At 31.8% G+C, this 27,754-nt stretch overlaps 1 protein-coding gene across 1 annotated transcript; it reads left to right on the top strand.

The window, feature by feature from the left end:
• LOC139486432 (SWI/SNF-related matrix-associated actin-dependent regulator of chromatin subfamily A member 5-like) lies at positions 1-27,459 on the top strand. The gene is made up of 23 exons (XM_071271309.1): positions 1-172; positions 2,591-2,674; positions 5,050-5,228; positions 5,822-5,922; positions 6,814-6,914; positions 7,972-8,151; positions 8,511-8,666; positions 11,526-11,729; positions 12,252-12,361; positions 13,849-13,985; positions 16,154-16,243; positions 16,809-16,930; positions 18,472-18,624; positions 19,782-19,914; positions 20,579-20,727; positions 21,217-21,453; positions 22,260-22,373; positions 22,873-22,998; positions 23,587-23,703; positions 24,377-24,511; positions 25,019-25,231; positions 25,697-25,813; positions 26,637-27,459. The coding sequence occupies exons 1-23, from the start codon at positions 122-124 to the stop codon at positions 26,694-26,696; spliced, it is 3,069 nt and encodes a 1,022-aa protein (XP_071127410.1). The 5' UTR covers positions 1-121; the 3' UTR covers positions 26,697-27,459.
• The last annotated feature ends 295 nt before the right edge of the window (positions 27,460-27,754 follow it).

Consider the following 27,754-nt stretch of genomic DNA (forward strand, 5'->3'; position numbering starts at 1 on the left):
ATAACAATTGCGCAAGCGTGAATTTAACTTCCGGCAAAGCGCAAATTTTGCCGGTGATTCGAAACGACAAAGAAAACAGCATATATTTTAGCAATTAGTCTGAGTATAGACCAAACAAACCATGTCTGACTCAGAGGCTGAAAGTACCAACGATGAACCAATGGAACTAGCTGTAATTAGCCTTATAGAAATTGTGGAAAACGTTTAACAACAAACTGATATATAAAAATTTGCATTTTTGCGGGAAATTGTCGTAAAACTGTTATTGAAATATTACCAAACAATTAATTTTCTTAAGCCCTAACTGTTTTACTCGTACATCATGACATACTTTGTGGTTTAGGGTTCATGAAAACAAATGTACAAAAAATGGCTGTGTCACTGTCTGTGTTTACAAAACTTTACAAATCTCAAACTACTGAGTGTATAGTACGGTATCAGGTCCGTTCGCGCCCAATATACTTTCGCACCCTACACGTTCGCACCTCGCACGTTCGCACCCAAGGTCCGTTCGCACTCTACACGTTCGCGCCCAATTTTAATTCAAATTCGAGTTGAATAATTGGAAAATCATGATTGTTGTTTTTAATTGCTTTCGTGTAAATACTGAATGTATTTATAGCTTGGTATGAGTAAAAGATTGAAGATTTTAAATGAAAAACACAAAAGATAATTGTTTTTAACAGCTTGGTCCCTTTGATCTGAAATAATGAAACAATACACTATTATATATTACTATACATGATAAAATTTAATCAACACACAAAAAAAAAAGGAAACGTAGTCAGAATCTCACTTCATTTTGAAACAAGTCAATGAAACAAAAGTTATAGCAATACACTAACCAAAACATGATAAACAGTTATTCAACACAAAATAAAACGTTGACAGAATCCCACTTTATTTAGAAAGGAATATATTTTTTTTTAACAATACACTATCCAAAACATGATTAAGATTTATTCAACACAAAAAAAAATGCTGTCTCACTTTATTTTGAGACCATGAAAACAATTATACTTATAAGAATACTACTTGCCAAAACTTGATTACAAAGTTATTAAACACAAAACCAATTAAAACTGGGCGCGAACATGTAGGGTGCGAAAATGAAAGGGGGCGAACATGAGTGGGTGCGAACGTGAATGGGCGCGAACGGACCCGGATTCGTATAGTACCAGGATTTATCACAAACTGATGTGTATAACCTTGTTCTCAGTACCATATTGCATTTCTGAGAACTCAGAAAAGCATTGTACCCCTGTGATGCCAAAAAAAATATATCTGTTTAAGGTTACATCATCAAAATAAATAGGGTAGGTAGGTCGGTATGTCCATTTTATTTTTTTTCCTGCAGTCTGCCTTGCCATGGGCCGAAGTTACCCGTATTTTTAATGATTGGATTATTTCCCTTTGTTATTGATTGGGAAAAAATGACGGCAAAATGTTTATTAATCACACGAGTCGCAAATTTCCTTAAAACAGCTATCATATTCATGATTATGAACATTGGGATGCATCAGGCAACACTATCTTCACTTTTAACACGAGTTCAGTTTATTTTTCACTTCACAACTGAAATAAAATGGCTTAGGGTGGGCGCTCAAAATAGGGTCGGTCTGGTAACCATAAACAAGAAACATATAATAATTTATTTTTTTTGGCCTGAGTAAATTTAAATATAGAATGCAGGACGCAACTTCCATGGGATGAAACGTGTACCTTGAAAAGATGTAATGGCATACTTGTGAAAATGCATCGTCCATGTACTTTTTTTTTTAAATACATTTTATTAAATCAATTACATAATATATATATGTACATCAAATGGATGTTTAATATCTTGTATAAACAAACTGAACAAATAAAACAAATAAGAACATTGAAGAATCAATATTCAAATGGATGATTAATTTCTATCATCTTCAAAACAATAAGTTAAGTTTGAAATATAAAACAAAGTAATTAAATACATGTAATGATTAAAAAAAAAGTGTTACATCTTGCAAATGAAAATAGATATGTATTTTTACAATTCTTACTTGCAGGCAAAGGAATATGACTCGAATATTACAAGTTTAAATTATGCATGGTTGCAATGCCTAATAATCACAAGAGACAATGATTAATCAAATTTTGATTGGCTAATAAACATGATTAAATCCCATACTTTCTACATAAAAGCTTGGCTATAACATGTCATATGTTGATTGTTGACAGTCATGTGCTTTTTTGACTGGAAAATAGGGGATTCTGACAAACACCTGCAATAGGAGTTTTATTAAAATCTATATGATCAACATGATGAATAATAACTTTTTGGGATAAAAATGATAAAAGTGAAGCAAGTATCAATAAGAATTAATGACTAAGATAATAACGTACAATGTATACCTTGCTAATAAGAATAGAAATCCTTACCTACTGACCCTACTTTTAAAATTACATATGCCTTTACTATCAATATCATAAAAAGTGATTGATTGGTGTTTAATTCCACTCTCAGTACAATTGTGTTTCTGTATTTTGTGTGGTCAGATGTTTTGAAGCCTGTACAATTAAACACAATCTATTTAATTTTCTATTTCAGCCAACCATTGAACCAACAGTTCTACTTAAGTCTCCACCTAAAGTGAGGAATCCTCAGGAAAATGCACAATTTGAAGCTAAAATTGTAAGTATTGCCTAAAATGTTATGCTCCTGATGCAGATCTAGAGGAGCAAACATTATTATATAAAAAAGAAGATGTGGTATGATTGCCAATGACACAACTGTCCATAAGAGACCAAAATCACACAGAAATTAACAACTAAAGGCATACCTGTCAACCTGTGACGATGAAAATGCAGGTCATGACCTGCTTTGAAGAATCAAATCTCAGGTCATAACGCGTACAAACTTTTTCTAGCTGAATTTCAGTATTTATGGTACATTTTCTTATAATGTATATCAAAGATACCAAAACATCAATGCATGTTCACTTGGTTAAGTCATTTTAAATCTTATTTATTATTATTTCATTACACTTTTAATGATTTTTATAAACTTGTGTATCACAGTCTTATGTCCTTTACTTTTTGTCATCGTCTAAGATTTATTTTTCAAATGTAATTTTAAAATGAGACAACTAGCCTTTAAACATACCATGTAGAGGTATTACATGTATGAACATTCATCTCTCAATTGAAAAGGAAATTAGACTATGATAAAATATAGTAATACAGTTAAAGGAAGTATAAATGTAAAAAATAATTTGCAACTTTTTTTTTTAAATTGTATAAAGGTATAAAAATAATAAAAAGTTATTTTTCAATATGTATTTGAATTTTATATTATTATGATTTAAATCTTTTTCACCCATAAAACGTAAATATAAGGAATAATTTTGAATGGTGACAAATAAGGGGAAATATCTTTGTAAAACAACAGGGCAATTTATTTACGACCTAAAGCTAAGGTAATTGGTGTTAATCAGCAGTGTGTTTGACACCAAAACTGTCAAGTGAAGCCATGCACTTAATGGGTCACTTAATTTGACAGTTTACATAGCTAGATGAACTGCATGTTCATGTCAGAATTACGAATTTGCCGGTATTTCAAAGGAATAATTTACTTCAGAAAATCAATCTCAAGGCTAAGAAATACGGGTGGAATCGGGTCATTTCCGGAATTTCCGGGTTATTTCAATGACCCGGCGGGTGATCCCTCAGAATTGTGAAAATCTCGGGTCACACCCACAGAATCCGGGTCAGTTGACAGGTATGATTTAAGGTCACCGTACGTCCTTCAACAATGAAAAAAGCCCATACTGGATAGTCAGCTATAAAAGGCCCTGAAATGACACTGTTAAACAATTCAAACGAGAAAACTAACAGCCTTATTTATATAAAAAAATTAATGAAAAACAATTATGTAACACATTAACAAACGATAACTACTGAATTACAGGCTCCTGATATGTTCTCCTTGGCTTTGCTCATCCGAAAGCAAATAAATTCTGATAACTTCAAAATAAGACAACTGATCATGAAGACAGGTATGAATTGAGGGACGCATCAAAGCAGTTTGAATAAACATGAGGAATTACAACAATACGTGTAAAAGGTGATATTGGACAATCAAATAATAACAAGTCCATTTCATCTTAATCTAGGGTCCTTTATCATTGTTTATTCAACAATGATGTAATCATATAATTATATACCCTACAATATATAAGGAGTAAAATTTAAAACACATTACTCTATAAATACTATATCATACTGTGTTACAGTTATTATAACATTACTACAGGCATGACAGGTCAACATTTAGTTTCTCCCTAAAAGGATATGTTAACATAATTGAAAAAAGGGCATCTTATGATCTAGAGGCTAGAGCGCACAAAAATCTATAAAGGGCACCTAGAGTGTATGGAAAATAAACTAAAGGGCAACCACTGATTTAACTGCAATAGATTATTATGATGGTCAATTATAGAAGTTTATGAGGATTATTGATCCATCTGACGGGCATTATGTTTTCTGGTCTGTTCATCCGTCATTCCGTTTGTCCATCTGTCTCGCTTCATGTTAAAATTTTTAATCGAGGTAGTTTTTGATGAAGTTGAAGTCCAATCAACTTGAAACTTAGTACACATGTTCCCTATGATATGATCTTTCTTATTTTAATGCCAAATTAGAGATTTCCCCCCATTTTCACGGTCCACTGAACATAGATAATGATAGTGCCAATGAGGCATTCATGTACCGGGGACACATTCTTGTTTGTAAATTTTAATTAGTTGAAGGTCATAAACTTGTCAGAGACATGAAGACAAGTAGATTTTTAGTTATTTAATGCCAAAATATTTTTGCACTTTCCAAATTTAAGTGACTAAATTGATTTGGAATTCTTTCGTCATTTTGAAAACCGTTTCGTAAAAATAAAAAACGGTTTTCAAATGATGAGCGCTAGCAAAATCGCTGTCTAATCTGTAGAAGAAACAAGCAACACTTATAAATGATAACACTACATGTAAAAATTAACATAATTTTCTTTTAAAACAGGCTACTGACCAAGGCAACAGATTTGAGTTTTTGCTCAAACAAACTGAGTTGTTTGCTCACTTTATGCAGACTGGTGTCGGAGTCGGGAAGAGTAAAACACCAACAAGTCCTTTGAAAATGAAACCAGGTCGACCTTTGGCGAAACCTACGGAAAAATCCAAGTCATCTGCAATAGGAGAGTAAGGATTTTCAGTTGACTAGAGTTTCTTAAGCTCTTAAACTGCACAAAACATTTATGACCATAGTTGATAATAATTATACATACATTTTTAAGCGTTCATCTTTAAAAAAAGACGCATTATACCAAATATTGGTTAAATAATGATTCTGATTTTATTTTAAGCTTAATACAGAACCCGCCAATAAAAGTCTCCGGTAATTTTAATTGTGATAGAATTACAATTTACCAAAAAGATATATTATTATAAGAAGAAAAGAAAGTAAGACCCTGTTCAGATAACCTAAGTACTGATAGCACTTCATTTTCTCCATAGAGATAAAAAGGTTGCCTCAATAGATTGCAATCAACTACACTTACCTATTTTAAATTAATAAAGGGAAGTAACTACTGCAAATTCAGAAATAAATCGTGAGGTTTTTATCTTTGCAAATTGTGACAATAACAAGAACTCACATACTGAAATTGACACATATATTTGTTTCTAGCTTTTATTGTTATCCCACTTTTTGATTGGCAATGGCAAAATCACAATAATAATTGTACGTAACAAATTTTGAATTGAAAATATTTTTATCTGGTTTTTACTTTCAGTCATAGACATAGAAGAACGGAAGAAGAAGAGGATGCTGAATTATTGACAGAAAGTAAAAAGTCCAACAATGTTCTGGTTAGATTTGAGGAATCTCCATCATGTAAGTAGTTGGAACAAGGAATTATGGGTAATCTAAGCAGAATTACTGACAGAAAGTAAAAAGTCCAATAATGTTCTGGTCAGATTTGAGGAATCTCCATCTTGTAAGTAGTTGGAACAAGGAATTATGGGTAATCTAAGCCAAATTACTGGTAGAAAGTAAAAAGTCCAATAATGTTCTGGTCAGAATAAGGAATTATGGGTAATCTAATGAATAGGTATGATGATGAAGATTGAGAATGGAAATAAGGAATGTGTATAACAACCTGACCTAAGAAAACTCTCAATTGGAATCAGGGTTTCATTGGCCCCTAAACAAAAATGTGTACTAGTTCATCCAAAAATGGACTTCACACTAAACTATAAAACATATATATTTGAACTGAAATTTAAAAAAAAAAAACAATTCAAGACTTACTTTAGTAGACTTAAGGCTCCGGACTTGGGTCATGCACAAAAAGGCAGTGAGGTTAAACATGTTTTGTGAGATCTCAACCCTGAATATAAATTCAAATAGGATTTTTCCATCTTGTAATCAATTTGAATAAGGAACTATGGGTATAATGAATATGCAAAAAGGGAATCTCCATATATATGTCAGTTAAAAGCTCATTAGAGATTATGTTGTCTCTGTTTGGATATCTTGCCAACTCTAAATTAAGCTGATTTATTATCCATCATGTAAGCAATTTGAAAAAGGAACTATGGGTAATCTACTTGATAGGTATATTATGAATATGCCAATAGGGAACCTACATCATGTAAACAATTTGAAGAAGGTATTGTGTGTAATCTAATTGTTAGGTATAAGGAAAATATGCAAATACCCCCCTGAATAGGGAATTGTCAACAATTTATAAAATATTTATCATAGCGAGTTTTATTTTTTCAGACATTAAATCAGGTGAGATGAGAGACTACCAGATAAGAGGTCTGAACTGGATGATATCATTATATGAACATGGTATAAATGGTATATTAGCTGATGAAATGGTAGGTTGAAGTTGATTTTGCTAGGCAGATTTTGTCAGAGAAGTAAAACTTAAGCAAGACTCTCTTTCAATAACTTATAAAATCTAGTAAACGTTATTATTATTTACAGATACTGAATAGCGGGTTATTTTTGTGAGATGTTAATTTTCGTAGATAGAACAAAATTGTTCGAATAAATTCCACCAATGTAAAAGTATACATGCAAAGGTATTGATAAATGTTTCGAATCTGTCAAAATATTTTGTATACCTTATTAAATGAAAATTAAGTGAAATTTTACATCCAAGAAAATAACTCGCCTTTATGGTAAATCTAGTTGTATAATTGTTGGTGAAAAGAGTTGCAGAATAATAGATCAAATTTTGCCACCTCGTAGTTCATTCCATTACCATTTTTTACAGTAATCCCTTGAATACCAGGAGGGGTTGAAAATTGATATTGGAGGTGAAAAGTCCTAAGACTTTTAGGTTTATCAAATCAAAATTCTACCTCGTAAAGTGATGAAACTGATGTTAAAAACTTGCAGTCCTGAGTGGAACTGCTCAAAAATTTTGGATTTCAGAAACTAAATTCCATCTTTGAATAAAAAAGTCTGGGACCTACATTTATGAAATCTGAATTAACTTTGCATACAATCTATGATGCAAGTAATATTCATGATGTAGAAATAGCATGAGAAGGAAGAAATAAATTTTTTGAATTTTTCTCATACTAATAAATTCAATTATTTTTTCGCAGTCAACATTTTTACACTTTAAGTGTGACATTCAATTGCAGATGAAGCACAGAGAGAGCTCAGCTTTGCTCTCTTTGAAATAATATCTTCTGATGTGTACTGAAATTTTTGACAGTGGTGCAAATGAATAAATGATTTGTTTTAATATTTTCAGGATCTAGGAAAAGTACTTCTATACCATTGTATACCGACTATATTATAACTAGGACAAATTATGCAAATGTTTTATTTATTTTTTCTCCGTTTTTTTCAGGGTCTAGGAAAACTCTACTTGGGCAAATTTTTGCTAAGAAATGTATATCTTTTCTTCATTTTTTTCAGGGTTTAGGAAAAACTCTACAGACTATATCATTGCTAGGATACATGAAGCATTATAGACACACACCATCTCCACATTTAGTTATAGTTCCAAAATCTACACTGTCAAATTGGATGGCTGAATTCAAACGATGGTGTCCATCAATGACAGCTGTCTGTCTGACTGGAAACCAAGATGAAAGGGTATGGGTTATTCTAGATTTATTTACTGTAAATTCAGAAATTATTGCAATTTGATTATTATTGTGAAAAATGTGACAGGGTTTTAAATTCAATAATTTAAACTCACATTTTGAAATATTTTTATATGAACTTCAAGGGGGCCTTCACATATATTTTAATGTTGTTTTTTTTTGGCTTCATCATACTCTTACAAGCTAAGCATATATATAGCCATTGTAAAATTAATTGTTTTGTTTAAAATTGTGGACGAAATTGCTCTTTAGAAATTTCTATTTGGGGAGCCTCCATGGGGGAAATCCCCCAGAAATAGTGAAGGTTGTCAGTATAAATGTGTTAAATGACATCATTTCTAATTTTAGAGTGTATTTATCAGAGATGTTATGATGCCAGGAGAGTGGGACGTGTGTATTACGTCATATGAAATGTGTATCCGAGAAAAATCCGTGTTTAAAAAATTCAACTGGCGATACATAGTGATTGATGAAGCTCACAGAATTAAAAATGAAAAATCAAAGGTATGGTTGTCGCCTATTTCATCCAAATTTCCACAAGAATAAGATTATTTTATTTTCCAAATTACAGGGCCCATAAAGAGCATATAAATCAACTACAATGATTGAAGTAATTCAGTCAACAATAAGACATTACAATATAAAATATATATCATTTTTATCAATAATCATAATCAGCCTCAATCAGAATCAGAGCCAAAACATAATTAAAATTTTAAACAACAAACACATTTATAATAAATTTTAAATAACAGTATGAAAACCTGAAAAAAGAACTACCAATAAAATCACCAATTTTTTCCATTACAGTTAAGTTTTTTAGTACTAACATCAATACACATTTGGAACAATCTAAATCATTAAAATTCTAACAAGTGCTAGAATTTTACTGAAAGAGGTCATCTCTTTAAAATTATTATATAATGAGCATTTAATTAAGAATTGACACTTATTCTCAACTTTATTAGCTGTACAATTTAGACAGTAGCGCTCAGTGATGGAAAGAACAAAGAAATGACAAATATTTATCTTTGTTTTTATACGACCACAAAATTTGAAAATTTTTTCGTCGTATATTGCTATCACGTTGGCGTCGTCGTCTGCGTCGTCGTCGTCGTCCGAATACTTTTAGTTTTCGCACTCTAACTTTAGTAAAAGTGAATGGAAATCTATGAAATTTTAACACAAGGTTTATGACCACAAAAGGAAGGTTGGTATTGATTTTGAGAGTTTTGGTCCCAACAATTTTAGGAATTAGGGGCCAAAAAGGGCCCAAATAAGCATTTTCTTGGTTTTTCGCACTATAACTTTAGTTTAAGTTAATAGAAATCTATGAAATTTTGACACAAGGTTTATGACCACAAAAGAACGGTTGGGATTGATTTTGGGAGTTTTGGTTTCAATAGTTTAGGAATTAGGGGCCAAAAAAGGGCCCAAATAAGCATTATTCTTGGTTTTCGCACAATAACTTTAGTTTAAGTAAATAGAAATCCATGAAATTTAAACACAATGTTAATGACTACAAAAGGAAGGTTGGTATTGATTTTGGAAGTTAAGGTCCCAACAGTTTTGGAATTAGGGGCCAAAAAGGGACCCAAATAAGCATTTTTCTTGGTTTTCGCACCATAACGTTAGTATAAGTAAATAGAAATCTATGAAATTTAAACACAAGGTTTATGACCATAAAAGGAAGGTTGGTATTGATTTTGGGAGTTTTGGTCCCAACAGAATAAGGGGCCCAAAGGGTCCAAAATTAAACTTTGTTTGATTTCATCAAAATTGAATAATTGGGGTTCTTTGATATGCCGAATCTAACTGTCATGACTGTGAATGTAGATTCTTAACTTTTGGTCCCGTTTTCAAATTGGTCTACATTAAGGTCCAAAGGGTCCAAAATTAAACTTAGTTTGATTTTGACAAAAAAATGAATCAGTTAGGTTCTTTGATATGCTGAATCTAAAAATGTACTTAGATTCTTGATTATTGGCCCAGTTTTCAAGTTGGTCCAAATCGGGGTCCAAAATTAAACTTTGTTTGATTTCATCAAAAATTGAATAAATTGAGTTCTTTGATATACCAAATCTAACTGTGTATGTAGATTCTTCATTTTTGGTCCTGTTTTCAAATATGTCTACACTAAAGTCCAAAGGGTCCAAAATTAAACTTAGTCTGATTTTAACAAAAATTGAAATCTTGGGGTTCTTTGATATGCTGAATCCAAAAATGTACTTAGATTTTTTATTATGGGCCCAGTTTTCAAGTTGGTCCAAATCAGGATCTAAAATTATTATATTAAGTATTGTGCAATAGCAAGTCTTTTCAATTGCACAGTATTGCGCAATGGCAAGAAATATCTAATTGCACAATATTGTGAAATAGCAAATTTTTTTTTAATTAGAGTTATCTTTCTTTGTCCAGAATAGTAAGCAAGAAATATCTAATTGCAAAATATTGTGCAATAGCAAGATTTTTTTTTAATTGGAGTCATCTTTCTTTGTCCAGAATCAACTTAAATCTTTGTTATATACAATATACAATGTATATTCACTTTTTACTACCAACTGATAAATTAAAATAATCTTTACCATTCAGTGATAACAAGCAGTTTTTTTACATCTTAATATTTTATGATGTATTTAAATGAGTAGTTATTGTTGCAAACTCCATTAGAAATTTTAATTGAGATTAGTTTTGGAATAAGGGAAAGGGGGATGTGATTAAAAAAATTGGGTTCAATTTTTCTCATTTGAAATTTCATAAATAAAAAAGAAAATTTCTTCAAACATTTTTTTGAGAGGATTAATATTCAACAACATAGTGAATTGCTCTAAGAGAAAACAAAAATTTTAAGTTCATTAGAACACATTCATTCTGTGTCAGAAACCTATGCTGTGTCAACTATTTAATCACAATCCAAATTTAGAGCTGAATCCAGCTTGAATGTTGTGTCCATACTTGCCCCAACCGTTCAGGGTTCAACCTTTGCGGTCGTATAAAGCTACGCCCTGCGGAGCATCTGGTTGCTTCTGATAAGGTGGATTTCAGAGGCAGTAAAACATGAGTAACCCTCTAAGAGTCTCATGTTGAAATTCTCTCCTGACAGATATGATGTCAAGTTCTTATAAAATTGAGAGCAGAAATGGGGAATATGCCAAAGAGCCACAACCTGACCAAAAAGCAGATAACAGCCCAAGTATTTATCTATGGAATAAGTGGTCAAAAACACATCACCATTGTGAGCCAACACATTAATTACATCTGGAACAATCAAAATGGTTTAAACTTGTATCACATCTGGACTAATTAAATGTTTAAAATAGTAGTGTCCCACAATGCATCATTCTATGACTGTTTCCTTTTCAGCTGTCAGAGATTGTGAGAGAATTTAAATCAGCAAACAGACTACTGTTGACAGGAACACCTCTACAAAATAATTTACATGAGTTATGGGCCTTGTTGAATTTCCTGTTGCCTGATGTTTTCAATTCAGCAGATGATTTTGATTCTTGGTTCTGTGCTAAAGACTGTCTGGGTGGAGACAATGAATTAGTATCACGTTTACATGAAGTAAGATCAGATCTAAAAACTATTTTGGGGGTATTTGCTTAATCTTATTTGGAATATTTTTTGTGAAACAGAGGAACATTCAACAAATTGTTGGTCTTAGTCTAATCACAATCATTTGAAATATGTGTACTATGTTTAATACTGTCAGGCAAAAATAAAAATATGTGTGTTTCCCTTCCCTTCAAAGGGTAGATTTGGGGGAGGGAAACAAACATTCTTTAAATTTGGCTTCATGCAATAAAAAGATTGAAGGTGAAATGAATTAATGCATACTTTAATTTTTCAAACAAAGAAATATTTTAATCACCTGAAAAATTTCATTGTATGATTTAAATTTTCAACAAAAAAAAACATTAACACTTTCATAAATACCACCATATAATGTATCTCTCATACTTTTTTCAAACGTAATAAATCTTTTGAAATTTTCATGAATTATAATAAAAAAAAATCAATTTTCTTGGGCTTTAAAAGTTATATGTGTTTTAATGGTACAAGTCGATACAAATTTTTTGTTTACAGGTTTTGAGACCATTTTTATTGAGAAGAATTAAGTCTGATGTTGAGAAAAAACTACTTCCGAAGAAAGAAACAAAAGTATTTATTGGACTTAGTAAAATGCAGAGAGAATGGTAATATCATATTTACTGGCACAAAATTTTGGTCATTAACATTAAGCATCTGTTGTCTGTTATGTGTTAGTTTAAGCAACTCGTACAAGACAAGTTAAGCTCATTTGCATTTAACAGTTATAGATTATCGTTGATCATCTCTACAAGATTGATTTTCTCGCTTGAGCTGGGACAGCGAAAGCGAGTAAGGCAGTCAAGGTGAGATGACCGATGATAATCTGTTTATCGCTATTTTACCTATGACGCGTGTCACTTTCATGTCAATTTTGTTAGCAACGCCACGTGCCTGCTTAGTTTCTAGCTATAATTTCCCATCTCAAGCGAGTAGCATGATATTAAAAATTACCACTAAAAAAGATCAGAGGAAAAATTCCCAAAATAGCGATAATACGGATACATTAATATTCTTTGGATACCAATTTTCAAAGATTTCATGATATGGGAACAGGGGAACCACATTTTAAATATTCATCGAATTACAAATTTACATAAGGAATATATGCAGACATTTCCAAAACCATGAAAGGAGAAGGTTCAGTAAGCCCCCTTTTTGACCCCAAAATATAGCAGTTTTAAAAAATTGTTAAAATGTAAACTTTTAGTTATTATGCTTCTGCTACATAAATATGGACTGTTACAATGCACATATATAGGGTACTAGCATCATTAAGTCATGCTAAATTATTGAAATCTTCACAATTTTAGCATTTTTGTTAAATATTAGACGGTTTCCGTCTTAAATGAAAGTGGCTGCATTCGTGTTCATTCTTAATATTGAAATGTAATTTGTATTTTATGATAATATATAACATATATAAAGGTTGTGGATGAACATGGATGCAGCCACTTTCATTTTTGACAAAAGCCATCTGAAAAGTGATATTTTTGGGCATATTTGATAGATTTTTCATATTCAAGCTAAAATCAGAGCGTTTTTAATGTCAGAGTAAATTAGTTTAAATCTTTCACATAAACTTATTGAATCAATTGAAATAGACACTTTAGTGTTTAAAAGGTGTCTAAAATCTTTCGTCAGATGAACTTGAAATTTGAGGCCAAAATCGGCCGTTACAGGACCTACTCCTTTAATGTCAAGGAAAATGCAAGTTTTTCTCAATCCACTAATATTGGTTAGATGATAGTGTTTATGATTTGGTGACCCCTCCAGTGGATCCTGGTGTAGTATGTATTGTGTGCCACATAACGTTTTGGGTGGCATAAAAGGTGGCACTAGTTCAAATTCTTTCATCCTTTCTGCTATCAAATTCAGTTGAATACCAAAGTAAATAGTGCTGCTATTATGCCATAAAAAGTTCACCAAATAGGCATTTTCCTAGCAGTCCTAAATTTTCAAGTCATAAATTTTGTCCTCTCGATCATTAATTTTCATATTACATAAACTCATCATAGACACCAGGATTGAAATTTTAGAAACATCTGACATATATATGATTGTAAACATTTAAGCATTCAATTTTAATTTTCAGGTACACCAAGATTTTAATGAAGGACATTGATGTTGTGAACGGAGCAGGAAAATCTGACAAGATGAGATTACTAAACATACTTATGCAGCTGAGAAAGTGCTGTAATCATCCATATCTGTTCGATGGTGCAGAACCAGGTTTGATTTTAACACTACTTGCTATAAAAATTTTGGTCTGAGGGCTAATTCATAAATATATACAAGATACCCATAAGGCAGTAGAATTTTGAAATTGCAAAAATTAGCATAATTGACGAAGACTTGCACATATAAATAATGATATAAAGTTGAAAGTGATATATAGGCGTTTTTACAAATTTTAGTGAAAATAACATTAGTTATCAAAAAAGTATGCAGCTTTGTTTAAATAATAAATATAATGTTATTAATAGATTAGAAACACTTGAAGGTTACACACATGAAGCTCAGAAAAATTTGCTATTTCTGCCAGCTTTCCATTGTTAATAAAAAAAAAATATGTCCCTCCTAAGGGAGGCAACTAGAAAAGAGATCTCTAATTACAGGATCAATTATGGAAAACAAGACTATTAAGACTTTTTGAATATCGTGTACATTATAAATGTAGGCAATATTATAAGCTTGCCTCTATAGATTGTTACCTCATTTTTAAAGTGCCTTCTCTGGGTACCCTGTATGATTTGATTGGATAGACCTGATTGAGGAGGGGGGAGGTCTGAAGGAATATTTATATGACCCCACCATGCATAAATTTTTAGTTGGACATTTCATATAAATGTTCAAGCAATATAACCACCGATCATCAAATTTTAATAAAAGATCCCCCCCCCCTCCTTTCCATTAAACAATTCATTCTCAGAAAAGTCCATAGATAGACAAGATTACATACATGTAGCTGTTTAGAAGAAAATGTGTTCATGTTTGCAATACTCTCGTTTGACTACTTATTGAGTTCCTTTTTATGAGTGAGTTGACTGTTTGAATACCAAGATCAATTATTCAAAAACTTATGGATTAAACCTGGTCTTAAAGCTAGCTTAACCTCTCACTTGTATGACGATTGCATATAATTCCTTTGTATAGACAATACTATTATATTGTGAACACAGCAAACAGAAATCATAAGTTAATATTTAAAAAATAGTGAAACAGCTGTCAACATTGTGTTATAATCTTAATAATTAATTTCATTTTTGTCAGTTTTATAATAGTTTTTGTGGAGCCTGCAACTTTTGTTGCAGAAAGCTCGACATAGGGATAGTGATCCGGCGGCGGCGGCGTTAGCTAACGTCTTAAAAGGTTTATATTTTAGAAGGTGAAAGACCTGGATGCTTCATACTTTGTATATAGATGCCTCATGTTACGAAGTTTCCGTCAGTCACATGTCCAATGTCCTTGACCTCATTTTCATGGTTCAGTGACCACTTGAAAAAAAAGTTCAGAATTTTTGTAATGTTGAATTCTCTCTTATTATAAGTAATAGGATAACTATATTTGGTATGTGCGTACCTTGCAGGGTCCTCATGCCTGTCAGACAGTTTTCACTTGACCTTGACCTCATTTCATGGATCAGTGAACAAGGTTAAGTTTTGGTGGTCAAGTCCATATCTCAGATACTATAAGCAATAGGGCTAGTATATTTGGTGTATGGAAGGACTGGAAGGTGTACATGTCCAACTGGCAGGTGTCATCTGACCTTGACCTCATTTTCATGGTTCAGTGGTTATAGTTAAGTTTTTATGTTTTGGTCTGTTTTTCTCATACTTTATGCAATAGGTCTACTATATTTGTTGTATGGAATGATTGTAAGGTGTACATTTCTCGCGGGCAGATGTCATCTGACCATGACCTCATTTTCATGGTTCAGTGGTCAAAGTTAAGTTTTTAAGTTTTGGTCTTTTTATCTAATATTATATATGCCAAAGGTCAACTATATTTGGTGTATGGAAATATATTATGATCTATATGTCAGTCCCACAGGTTTTATTTGACCATGACCTCAATTGCACAGTGTTAAGTTTTTGTGTTTTGGTCTTAAACTATAAGTAGTAGGTCAACTATATTTGTTGTATGGAAGCTTTGTTAGCTGTACATGTCTGCCTGGCATGGTTCATCTGACCTTGACCTCATTTTCATGGTTCATTGGTCTTTGTTTAGCTATCTTTGTTAATGTTAAGTTTATGTGACAGTTGTAATAAAGCTTTATACTTAGGACTATCAACATAATATCAATGATTAGTAAAGAAGGCGAGACATTTCAGTGTGTGCACTCTTGTTAGATATTTACATTGTCTTTCAGTATGATAAAACATATTTATTTTTTGCAGGTCCACCCTACACCACTGATATGCACTTAGTAGAAAACAGTGGTAAAATGGTGATCTTACACAAACTGTTACCCAGGCTGAAGGAAAATGGTAGGATACAGAAAATACAGATTATTTTTAGTGCACAATACCACTTTTTTTAACACCACCCCTTATTTAAAAATCTTTTCTTCCACATATTAGTTATTTCAACTTCTTACTTATTTTATCAAGATACCCGACATAAATGGTAAAAAGTTATTTCTTAACAGAATTTTCGAAAAGCATCACTGGTTTTCTCAAAATATTGCAATTGGACCCCTTTATATACTTTAAGAGTACCATAGTGCCCTGGGGAGAACACTGGAATACATATGGCTTAAACAAAACTTAGTCAAAAAGCGAAACTTCCAGATTTGGACCCCATTACAAATAAAAACTTCTGACCTACTGATTTATTAATTTTGGTATAAAGGAAACTAAAGACATAAGAATGAGAATGGAAACGGGGAATGTGCAAGGAGACAACAAACTGAACAAAAGCAGTAAACAGCATAAGGTCACCAACGGGTCTATCAACACAGTGAGGTGAGCTTCTGCTGGCCCCATATTATATAAAAGATGCATATTTTGTTTTGGCCTGGAAAATATTAAACTTTTATCTCTTGTTATTCAGGATCTCGTGTATTGATCTTCAGTCAGATGACCCGACAGTTAGATATATTAGAAGATTATTGTTTCTGGCAGGGATACGACTACTGCAGACTGGATGGAAGTACTCCTCATGATGACAGAACGGTAAAAAAAATTATTACTTTACGAAAAAATATTTCTTTGCATAACTTTATGAATGAGAGAACAAGAAAAATTATTATACCTTACGTATATGTCAAACAATTCTATTGGGTGAAACATAATCACGTGACATGGAATAATTCAGTTAATTTTCATTCAATTGCAAGGAAGGACGAATAACCCTAAAGAATTTACACCAGCGGTGAATAACCCTATTATTCACTGGTGAATAACCTTTTGAGTTTGTTTATTTGTACTTGAGTTACCTCCCATAAAAATGACGTCACAAACGTAAATAAACAAAATGGCAGCGTTCACGTTACACTGGAAGCCCATCGAGAGACGAGGAAATACGGCATTGAACATAAATAGAGCTGAGAGTGGCAGCAGACGATGATGTCTCTTATAAACGGTCCTTTTCAGGGCCATCAACATTTTACAAAAAGATTCTACTTTTGTTGTATATTCGAGAAAATCGAACACAAATGTATTTTCAAACGTCAGTCTGTGTGTTATGTTAAAAATATAGACTTGCAAGTGTTCGAAATGCACTTCCACTGTTAGTTCGGTATAATAAAACAATTGTGGCCCCTTAGAATCGATGAATATCCAAAATTGTCAACCCTCAAAAGTTATTTCACTTCGGGCTGCGCCCTCAATGAAATAACCTTCTCGTGTTTACAATTTTGGATATTCACCTCTTCAACGGGCCATAATTGTATATTGTTGCACTTTTTATAAAATTGAGAAAGGAAATTGTGAATGTGTCAAAGTGACAACAACCCAACCATAGAGCAGACAAGAGCCGAAGACCACCAATGGGTCTTCAATGTAGCAAGAATTCCAGCACCTGTAGGTGTCCTTCAGCTGGCCCCTAAAAAATGTGTATACATTTCCATTCTCAATTTTATACTAGTACAGTGATAATGGACGTCATACTAAACTCCCAATTATACACAAGAAATCATACAAGACTAACAAAGGCCAGAGGCTCCTGTCTTGGGACAGGCACAAAATTGCGGAGGGGTTAAACATGTTTATAAGATCTCAACCCTCCCCTATACCTAACAAATGAAGAAAAGTAAACGCATAACAATACGCAGAGGTTCAAGTTCAAGAGAAGTCCGAGTCTGATGTCAAAAGATACTGTTGTTAATTGTGTAATTCACAGACACTCAGATGAGCCTTTTGAATTTAAGAAGAGGAAAGAATAATCAATAGGTGAAACTAAATAGATGTTAGATTTATATCAATGAGACACTAACACAACTATGTAAACCTGCTATTCTGTGTAATGTTATTTTTGCCTTCTTTATGTTACAATATCATGTTAACCATATCATGCATATTATTATATATTTATTCTCATAACTTCCTTTTTACCATATTAACATGTTGTCGTCCTGAATTTGCGTTTTGTTTGCTGCTGGATTTCTTGTTTGAAGTACAAAAATATTACATGCATGCACTCTCTTTTCTTAAATTAGATCAATTTTTCAGTATAATAAAAACTATTTAATTTTTTTCCATACATACATTTGTAGAATTCTATCAACGAATTTAATGCTCCAGGAAGTTCAAAGTTCGTGTTCATGTTGAGTACAAGAGCTGGTGGATTGGGTATCAATCTGGCCACAGCAGATATAGTAGTTATATATGACTCCGATTGGAATCCACAAGTTGATCTACAGGCTATGGTAAGTACAATGTATTGATATGGAGTTTTTCTGGTATTTACAAAAGGTTGTTCCTTGAAGGATGTCATGGAGTTTTTCTGGTATTAACAAAAGGTTCCTTGAAGGATGTCATGGAGTTTTTCTGGTATTTACAAAAGGTTCCTTGAAGGCTGTCATGGAGTTTTTCTGGAATTTACAAAAGGTTGTTCCTTGAAGGATGTCATGGAGTTTTTCTGGTATTTACAAAAGGTTGTTCCTTGAAGGATGCCATGGAGTTTTTCTGGTATTTACAAAAGGTTGTTCCTTGAAGGATCTCATGGAGTTTTTCTGGTATTTACAAAAAGTTATTCCTTGAAGGATGTCATGGAGTTTTTCTGGTATTTACAAAAGGTTGTTCCGTGAAGGATGTCCGCTATTCTGTTTCAAAATTACAACTTTTTTCAAAGAATGTTATAGATTGATAGTATATGAATAAAGGAACCAGAAAAGCAGGAAAAAATGAAGGGTCAATGTGCTTGTTTTCTAGACAAAGCCATTGAAAATTTGGGGGGAAATGATTGTCTTTAGATTTTTCTTACAATTAAAACATTTTTTATTTCAAAAAGAATTAAAAGATGATAAGGATTTTAGAAGAATTTCAAAAATGGCTTTGTAAACTATATTTACTAAAATTATGAAAAGAAAAGTGGGGGCTAGCAATCAAAGGAGTAGGTCCTGTAAGGGCCAATTTTGGCCCTGAAATTTTAGGTTCATCTGACGAATGGACACTTTTTAAGCAAGTGTCTATTTCAGTTGATACAATTAGTTTATGTGAAAGATTTGAACTGATTGACTGATTCAAAATGCTACAATTCTAGCTTAAATATGAAAAATCTATCAAATATGCCAAAAAATGTCACTTTTCAGATGGTTTTGGTCACAAATGAAAGTTGCCGCATCCGTGTTCATCCTCCACCTTTTATATATGTTATGTATTATCATCAAATACAACTTGAATTTCAATATTTCAAGATCAAAGGTATATGTTTTAAGGCAGACATATATACATATTTTACTTCAGTAATACATGTATGTGTAAACTTTTTTAAGGGCTATTCCAGAAAAATTGCAATGGCGTACTGCCCTCAGGGAACCACTATTTTTCAAGGAGGCATTTTAGTTTTCACTTTACTTTTTAGGACAGAGCCCATCGTATTGGACAGCAGAAACAAGTCAGAGTTTTCAGATTTATTGTAGAAAACTCTGTGGAAGAAAGAATTGTAGAGAGAGCTGAGATGAAATTGAGGCTTGATAATGTTGTTATTCAGCAAGGTAAATAGATATTTTCAGTAAAATGTGTGAAATATTGGGATATGAAATTGAGAATGGAAATTGGGAATGTGTCAAAGGGACAACAACCTGACAAAAGAACAGAAAACAGCCCATGGCCATATTTCCAGATGGTCAGTTCTGACGGCATTATCTGTACTTTAAAACTACTTTACAAGTCAGGTGATTTACGTTTGATTCATTTACCTTCATGGGTACCAATTTTTGGTGGTTTTAGGATAACTTGCATATTCATAGAAAAAATATTTTTTGCGGTTTAGGCCAGGTTTGCATACATTCCTTTAATAATTCATTGAACATTTAAATTCTTTGTTCTTCTTTACCCACGAAATCTACAAAAATTGATACCCAATGAATATAAATGAATCGACAGTAAGTCATTTCCAACAAATTACATGGTACCATTTTTCTGAGTTTCAACCAAGATCTTTAGAACTTCACATTAAGTTTTAAAAAAAACTTGATGTTAAATTGCATTTTCCATTATGGAGTTGTTAGTAAAAATAATTTTAACACTTTTAAAAAATTCTATTTTCATATATTTCAATTTAAAGGATAGACCATTATTGGCCTTTCTTTAAGAAACATTCAGCCCAACCTGGCCATTTGAGATATGACTTGATCCTTTTTTTTTATTGGTAATCAGGGAGATTGCAGGATAGTGCGTCTGCTAAACTTGGGAAGGATGAAGTGCTGAACATGATCAGACATGGAGCCAGTCATGTCTTTGCATCGAAAGAATCAGAAATTACAGATGATGACATTGATAGAATTATGGAAGAATCTGAGAAAAAGGTATTTTTAAAATTAGGATTTTTTATGTTTTAAATTCTATCCTTTCAAAGTCCTCTGTTATAAAGGTTTTCTGCTAAATATACCAAATTTTCAGACTGCAAAAAGTATACAGTATATGAAATTAAGGTCAGTTTAAAAAAAAACCTGGAATATTTGTAATATTAAAGCTTTAATGTACTTAATGTCATCCTTCAAAGTTAGCTTTAGAAATTCACTACTTAAAACAATTTTCAAAGAAAAGAAGTTTGTCCCTGAAAATTTATGATTTTAATGTATTTAGATTTCACACTTTGATACATCTGAAACAAATAAGTTTTGTAAAATTAAACAACAGAACAATTTCATTATAAGCACTTATTTTAGGTTCTGAATGCAGTCATTTTCATCTTTCTAAAAAAATATATTTATAACCAAACCTCACTTGGCCTCTTCAAATAAGAATCTGTCAACTATGAAAAAAAACCTAACTTGAACATATTGCATTTTTAGACAGAAGAAATCAAACAGAAATTAGACAAGCTTGGAGAGAGCAGTTTACGTGGGTTTACTCTAGACACAGGAGATAACAGTGTGTACCAGTTTGAAGGTGAAGATTATCGAGACAAACACGGTAAAGGTGGCATGGGGATGTGGATCGAGCCACCCAAACGTGAGAGGAAAGCCAATTATGCTGTGGATGCCTATTTTAGGGAGGCTCTACGTGTCAGTGAACCTAAAGCACCAAAGGTTAGTTAAATTAAGAGATGTTAGATTGATATCATTACTTAAGTGGTGGGGCTTTTATGTTTTCTGGTCTGTGTGTCAGTTGTTAAGTTGGTTCATCCTTTCTATCTGGGGTTGAAGTCATAAAACTTTGCTCAGTGCTGGGAGCACAAAAATCATGCTCGAAACGTGAAATCCAGCATTTTGATTGGTTAATTCTTGAGTCTGAGTACAAAAATCCTGTTCTAAAGTTTTATGACCGCAAGGCCTGGTATCTATTTAAAGGTTTTTGGTACTGTAAATTCAGAAATTATTGCGATGTTTTTATTATTGCTAAAAATGTGACAGGGTTATAATTGCAATAATGTAAACTCGCAATTTGAAATTTATCACATGAATTAAACAGGATTTTTCTTAATATCGCAAACTTAAAAATCTCATTTTAGTCTAAAATGACAAAATCGCAATAATAAATGCATGCAAAAATTTCTTAATTTACAGTACTTGATTCCATTTCCATTCTCAATTTGCCTTATTAACTGATGAAATAGTACATTTGTTTATTAGGCCAAATGAAAATTTATGTGTGGTTCCGGTTTCTTAACAACTGACTATTACAACATTGAAAATACACATCAAAACAAAGTATAAAATATTTTGAATAACAGTTTCTACTAAACAAATGTTTTTTAGTGATATTATCATTTGTGTATAAGTTACCAGCGCTTGTTGTGGGGATAGTTATTTTGAATATGCAAGAGCTTTTAATTACAACATGATTGATGATTAATGAGCTGACTTAAGTTTTATATAATATGTTTATTTTTCAGGCTCCTAGACCACCAAAACAACCAAATGTGCAGGACTTCCAGTTCTTCCCTCCACGATTGTTTGAACTGTTGGATCAAGAAATATACTTTTTCAGAAAATCAATCAGTTATAGGGTAAATACCTTGATGACAAGAATAAATATATGCTTAGAAAGGAAACAATTATATGCAGTTTTTGGCCTCAGAATAATGGGTCTTGGCTGAGTTACTTGTCTCAACGGTAGATGTTTGAGCAAAGTTTTATATAAAAAAAGTTACTGTGCATAAATGTCAATTTGACAATAGGGTTTATCTATATGACAGTAAATTGCTACTGCCCTGAATATGAATGTGACATATCTTTGAGACTATTAAATTAAGTATAAATGCAATAGTCAACCTAATTTTTGAGGGATGAAAAAACAATATTTCCATGTTTTTCTTTGAATTTTTTAGCAAATTTTCAAAATAGTCTTAACATTGAAAAATGATTTTTTACTCAGGACTTACTTTGTCTTTTATAATTTTAAGGATGGATTTCAAATAATTTAGTCCTTCATTCAGCATATGTTTCCTTATACCTTAACAGAAGAGTTCACAGAAAGCTTATTCATTATAACTTTTTTTTTAACAGGTCCCAAAGAATCCAGATTTGGGCTCTGATGCAGAGAGAGTAAGGAAAGAAGAACAGGGTAAGATAGACAATTCTGATGTCCTGACGGAGGAAGAGACTGCTGAAAAAGAAGATTTATTACAACAGGTTTGATCACTTTATATTATGAAAGATGAAATATGTAATAAAATCTTTTGTAAGCAAAACTGTAAACCCTTTTATGGGAAGCTCATTGAATTTCTAATCATTGTGTTTTAAACTATATGCAGCATTCTAAGTATATTCTTACTAACATTAATAAAGTGTACAATATGAATGAGAAATAATCATATATAATATATTCAAATGAGGTGATAGAAAACAGTAAGGTCTATTCCATTAATATGTATGTGGGAGGGTAGGAAACAGTAAGGGCTATTCCATTAATATGTATGTGGGAGGGCAGGAATCTATAGACTTTCAAAATATCACTACAACCAAGAACCTTTCTTGATAATTTTGCATAATGGTAAAAGACACATACTGAAAAAAAATAGACCCATGATCCACATTCCATAAATTAAACTGCCTTCCTACCTTTTCACATGCATTTTAATGGAATTGCCTCAACTATGTACTGAAGTCAAATTTTACAATTGAAATGAAAACAACATTCTTTTGCATACATTTATAAAATTTGTATGGATGAAGTTTTTTAAAACATTAATCTGAATACAAATTGCAATGTTTTTGTAGGGCTTTACTAATTGGAGTAAGAGAGACTTTAACCAGTTTATCAAGGCCAATGAAAAGTATGGAAGAGATGACTTGGACAGTATATCGAGAGATGTGGAAGGAAAGACTGCTGAAGAGGTAGGATCTTTAATTTTTCAACCAAGAATCTACAGGGCTTGATTATTAACCTTCTTTGTTCCTGAATTTTAAGATGCATAATCAAATAAATACCTGAAATTCAGAAATTATTCCAAGGTTTTTATTAACATGATTAATAAGAAAATGTGACTGTGTGAATATCCCAACAATAAAAAATTGCATTCTGCTAGCTGATACCTTTTATGAGGGTTATAATTAGTGAGCAGCTGTTCTAATTCTACTTGTTGTAACATTGTATAGCCATAAATTGCTGAAGCCACATATGAGGATCACTTTTGTTTGCTATCCAGGTCATTCTTACCTTATTATATGGCTTTTTCCAACTGGAAGATATGCACCTACATACCAAAACATGAACTTCAACATTTGAACTTCTTTGGATAGAAATCAGTCTTACCCAAGTGTATGTCTACATGTACATGTATAAGATATGTTTGATTACAGAACATTCATATAAGAAATGAAAGATTAATTACGGTCAGTTTTGTAGGGTTCTAAAAATAGTTCAATTTTCAAACCGTTATAATATTTCTGTAGAGATTTCATTTGCATACTTTTGTATTCTTTCCGACCCAGCTCATTTGAAGGTATAATGATTACAAATAATAGTAGGCTGCCTTTGTAAGACTAACACATTCTTTATCTCTTTTAGGTAATGGAGTATGCCAGAGTGTTCTGGGAAAGATGTAACGAGTTACAAGATATTGAGAAAATTATGGCTCAGATTGAAAGAGGAGAATCTAAAATACAAAGACGTATCAGTATAAAACGAGCATTGGATTGTAAGGTAAATATAAGAATGTAAACCAGAATGAGGCTGTCTACAGGGTGTTCAGAGACCATAACTGAAATGACTGGCAAATTAAAAAAAAAAACAATTTTAATTTTTAAAAAATTTATGTAATGTATAATGCCAGGCCATACTAAGGGTGTCTATAGACTACAATCAAGTTGTGGTCAAATATTTATAATTTTTAAGAAAAAATATGTTGTGTTTTGGACAAAAGCAATGTTCCATAGTAGAAAAATGATAAACTGTCTAGAGACATATATTATGCTAAATGTGTTCAAATAGTCGGCCTGGCAATAAACTTTTCATTTTGATATGCAATTGTCCCAGTTCTTTAAGTCATATTCTGACTTGACTTTGAAATAAATTATTACAAAAAGTTACATAATGGGTTTTTTTTAAATGAAAAAAATTTAATTAACCATTTTCAGCATGAGTTCACAACCTATTAATACTACATGTAGAAGAGTAAATGCTCCTTATAATGAACATTTATGTTTACAGTTAGCAAGATACAGAGCACCATTCCATCAACTAAGAATACAGTATGGTACAAACAAAGGCAAGAACTACACAGAGGAGGAAGACCGATTCCTTATATGTATGTTACACAAGTTAGGTTTCGATAAAGAAAATGTGTACGATGAGTTACGAACAGCTGTCAGACAAGCTCCACAATTCAGATTTGATTGGTTTATCAAGTCTAGAACAGCTATGGTGAGTTTATATAGAATGCACTGATTTCAAGTTTGCTGTTTAAAAGGGAAGAGATCTGAGTGACAGCTCAAAAATCTAGTTGGAGCATGCTACAAGTGCATGTGTGTCTGTCTGAAGTCCAGAAAATTTGTCAGTAGTTTTCATTTTGTATGGTTAACTCATATTTTAGTAACTGTATACAGAGGGAGAAGGTTTAGCATTTTTGTTAACCTTGTTTAAGCACACTAACCATAAAAAAAATAGATCCGGCGGGAAAAGTATAAACCAACAATCTTTATTGCATGGTGCCATCAACATTTGTCTGGATCCCAGAGACCAATGAAAAGTCTTTAAATTCATAAAGATAAACAGTAGGTGTTCAAAAATATGTTCAGTCTTGCAAAAGTGAGGATAATATTTTACTTAGAAGTAAAGTTATAATTTTGAGCTATTAAATATTTCATTTCGAGACTTGAAATGTTGTAGGAATTACAAAGAAGATGCAACACTCTGATCACATTGATAGAGAGAGAAAACATGGAACTTGAGGAAAAAGAAAAAGCAGAGAGGAAGAAGAAAACACCAAGATCTGGAACACCAAAGGTTGGTATATTGTAAAAAAAAATATGGATGTGTTCTTGGTCATGTCATTAGTTCTCAATATTTTCTAGCAATAGCAGTTTTTGATGAGCGAAGTGTAAGACTCATTTTCATTAGTGACAAAATTATTGAATGGAATCAGCAATCACTCTGCCCATGAAAAAATAAGATAACAAAAATGCTAAACTCCCAAGAAATTCATACGGAAAGTCCCAAAACAAATGGTAAAATCAAAAGCTCAAACACATTAAACTAACTGTCATATTCCTGACTTGGTACAGGCATTTTCTTATTTAACAAATGTTGGAGTAAAAACATCCATAAATGAATTGTTTCTTTTTAAATTTGTCTTTCCCTCTACATATTTTAATTAGATAGCATATTGATTCATTACAGGAAATACATGCATTTGACAAAACTGACACAAAAGAACTGATTTAATTGCTTTTTTCCATTTTAAAGGCACAATGAAGCTCTTCATGTATTTGTTATACAAGCTGGAATCAAAATATAAGTAAAAACATGTTACTCACTCATGTACTGTAAATCAACTTATTTTCTCATCCAATTTAATTTTCCTCAATTTAAATAAATAGAAAAAATAATGTGAATATTTGAAACTTGGACCTTTCTTATATAATTCCCTCAAGTAAATGTGAAAAAAACGCAATTAAACCGCTGGGAAGTGGGCTTGAAAAGGCTAAAGGAGATAAGGTATCTGCGAAAATAAGTTGATTTACATTGGTTATCATTGATCTCTGAAATTCAAAATGTTCTGTATGTTTTATTCTTATAATGATTTTAACATTTTCTGAATTCATTACAGAGTGGCAAAAGGAAAGCTGACACATCCATAGACAGAAGTAAACAAAAGAAGAAGAAATGAACTTAAAAGGACTATTTATCATCAATCTGTGATGTTGACTGTATTCTGACTGTTGTGATTCGTGTCGGCATTTTATTTACAATTTTTTATTTGACTTCTGTCAAAGGTAGTGCTTTACAACTTGATTTCAACAAGCCAAAAGTACTAATTGTTTTAAAGATTGTAAAAATGGAATATATGTGAACAAAAAATGGCATCCATGGCAAAAAGAATTACATAAAAATAAAATGTAACAAAATAGTAGTGTTTTACAAACCGACATATTGAAATTTTACAATATATATAATGTTTGATTATACACTTTTAAAAAGTGTTTTTAATACATGTCTGACTATTGATGATATACTTCTGCCTGATTGGTTATAAAGAAACAGAAAGGTTTAATTCATTTACTCGTACTTTCTTGACACTAAGTTCTTAACGATAAAATAAATAGATGAAAGGAGATTATGTTTATAGTTTTGTGGACAAATTCAAGTTAGAAATACTTTGTCAATTAAAAGGATATAAATTTCTCTGCTTAAATTGATTGTAAAAAATTAGACCAAGATAATAGATTATTTGTTGTTGTTGAATAATATTGGCTATAAAGAACTGTATTCATTAAAAACATTCATTAGTATGTTTTCATTTTGTCATAATACAGTTTTTCTTCATGGAAAAATCGTAATAACAGAGTGTGTTTTTCATCATTTTGTATAATTTTCATTATCATTAAATGTAAATCATATGTAAATAATCATCAATAAATCTTATCAATGTCTGTGTTTTACAGTGTTTTTTTTAACACAAAACCATATATAAGGTATTATAATTAAAATGGGATCTCAACCCAAACTGTAAACCTACATTATATTATGTATTATGCATTTGAAAGCGGAATCTAGCATAATTATTCCAGCAAATACAAATTACTAAACTACACATACAAATTACAAAACTATCATACAAATTACAAAACTACACATACAAATAACAAAACTACACATACAAATCATGACCATAAATGATATGGATATTTAATAATCATACCACATCTCATTCTAGTCACATTGTAT

The sequence above is a fragment of the Mytilus edulis genome, chromosome 8, assembly GCF_963676685.1.
Source record: "Mytilus edulis chromosome 8, xbMytEdul2.2, whole genome shotgun sequence".
Lineage (NCBI taxonomy): Eukaryota > Metazoa > Mollusca > Bivalvia > Mytilida > Mytilidae > Mytilus > Mytilus edulis.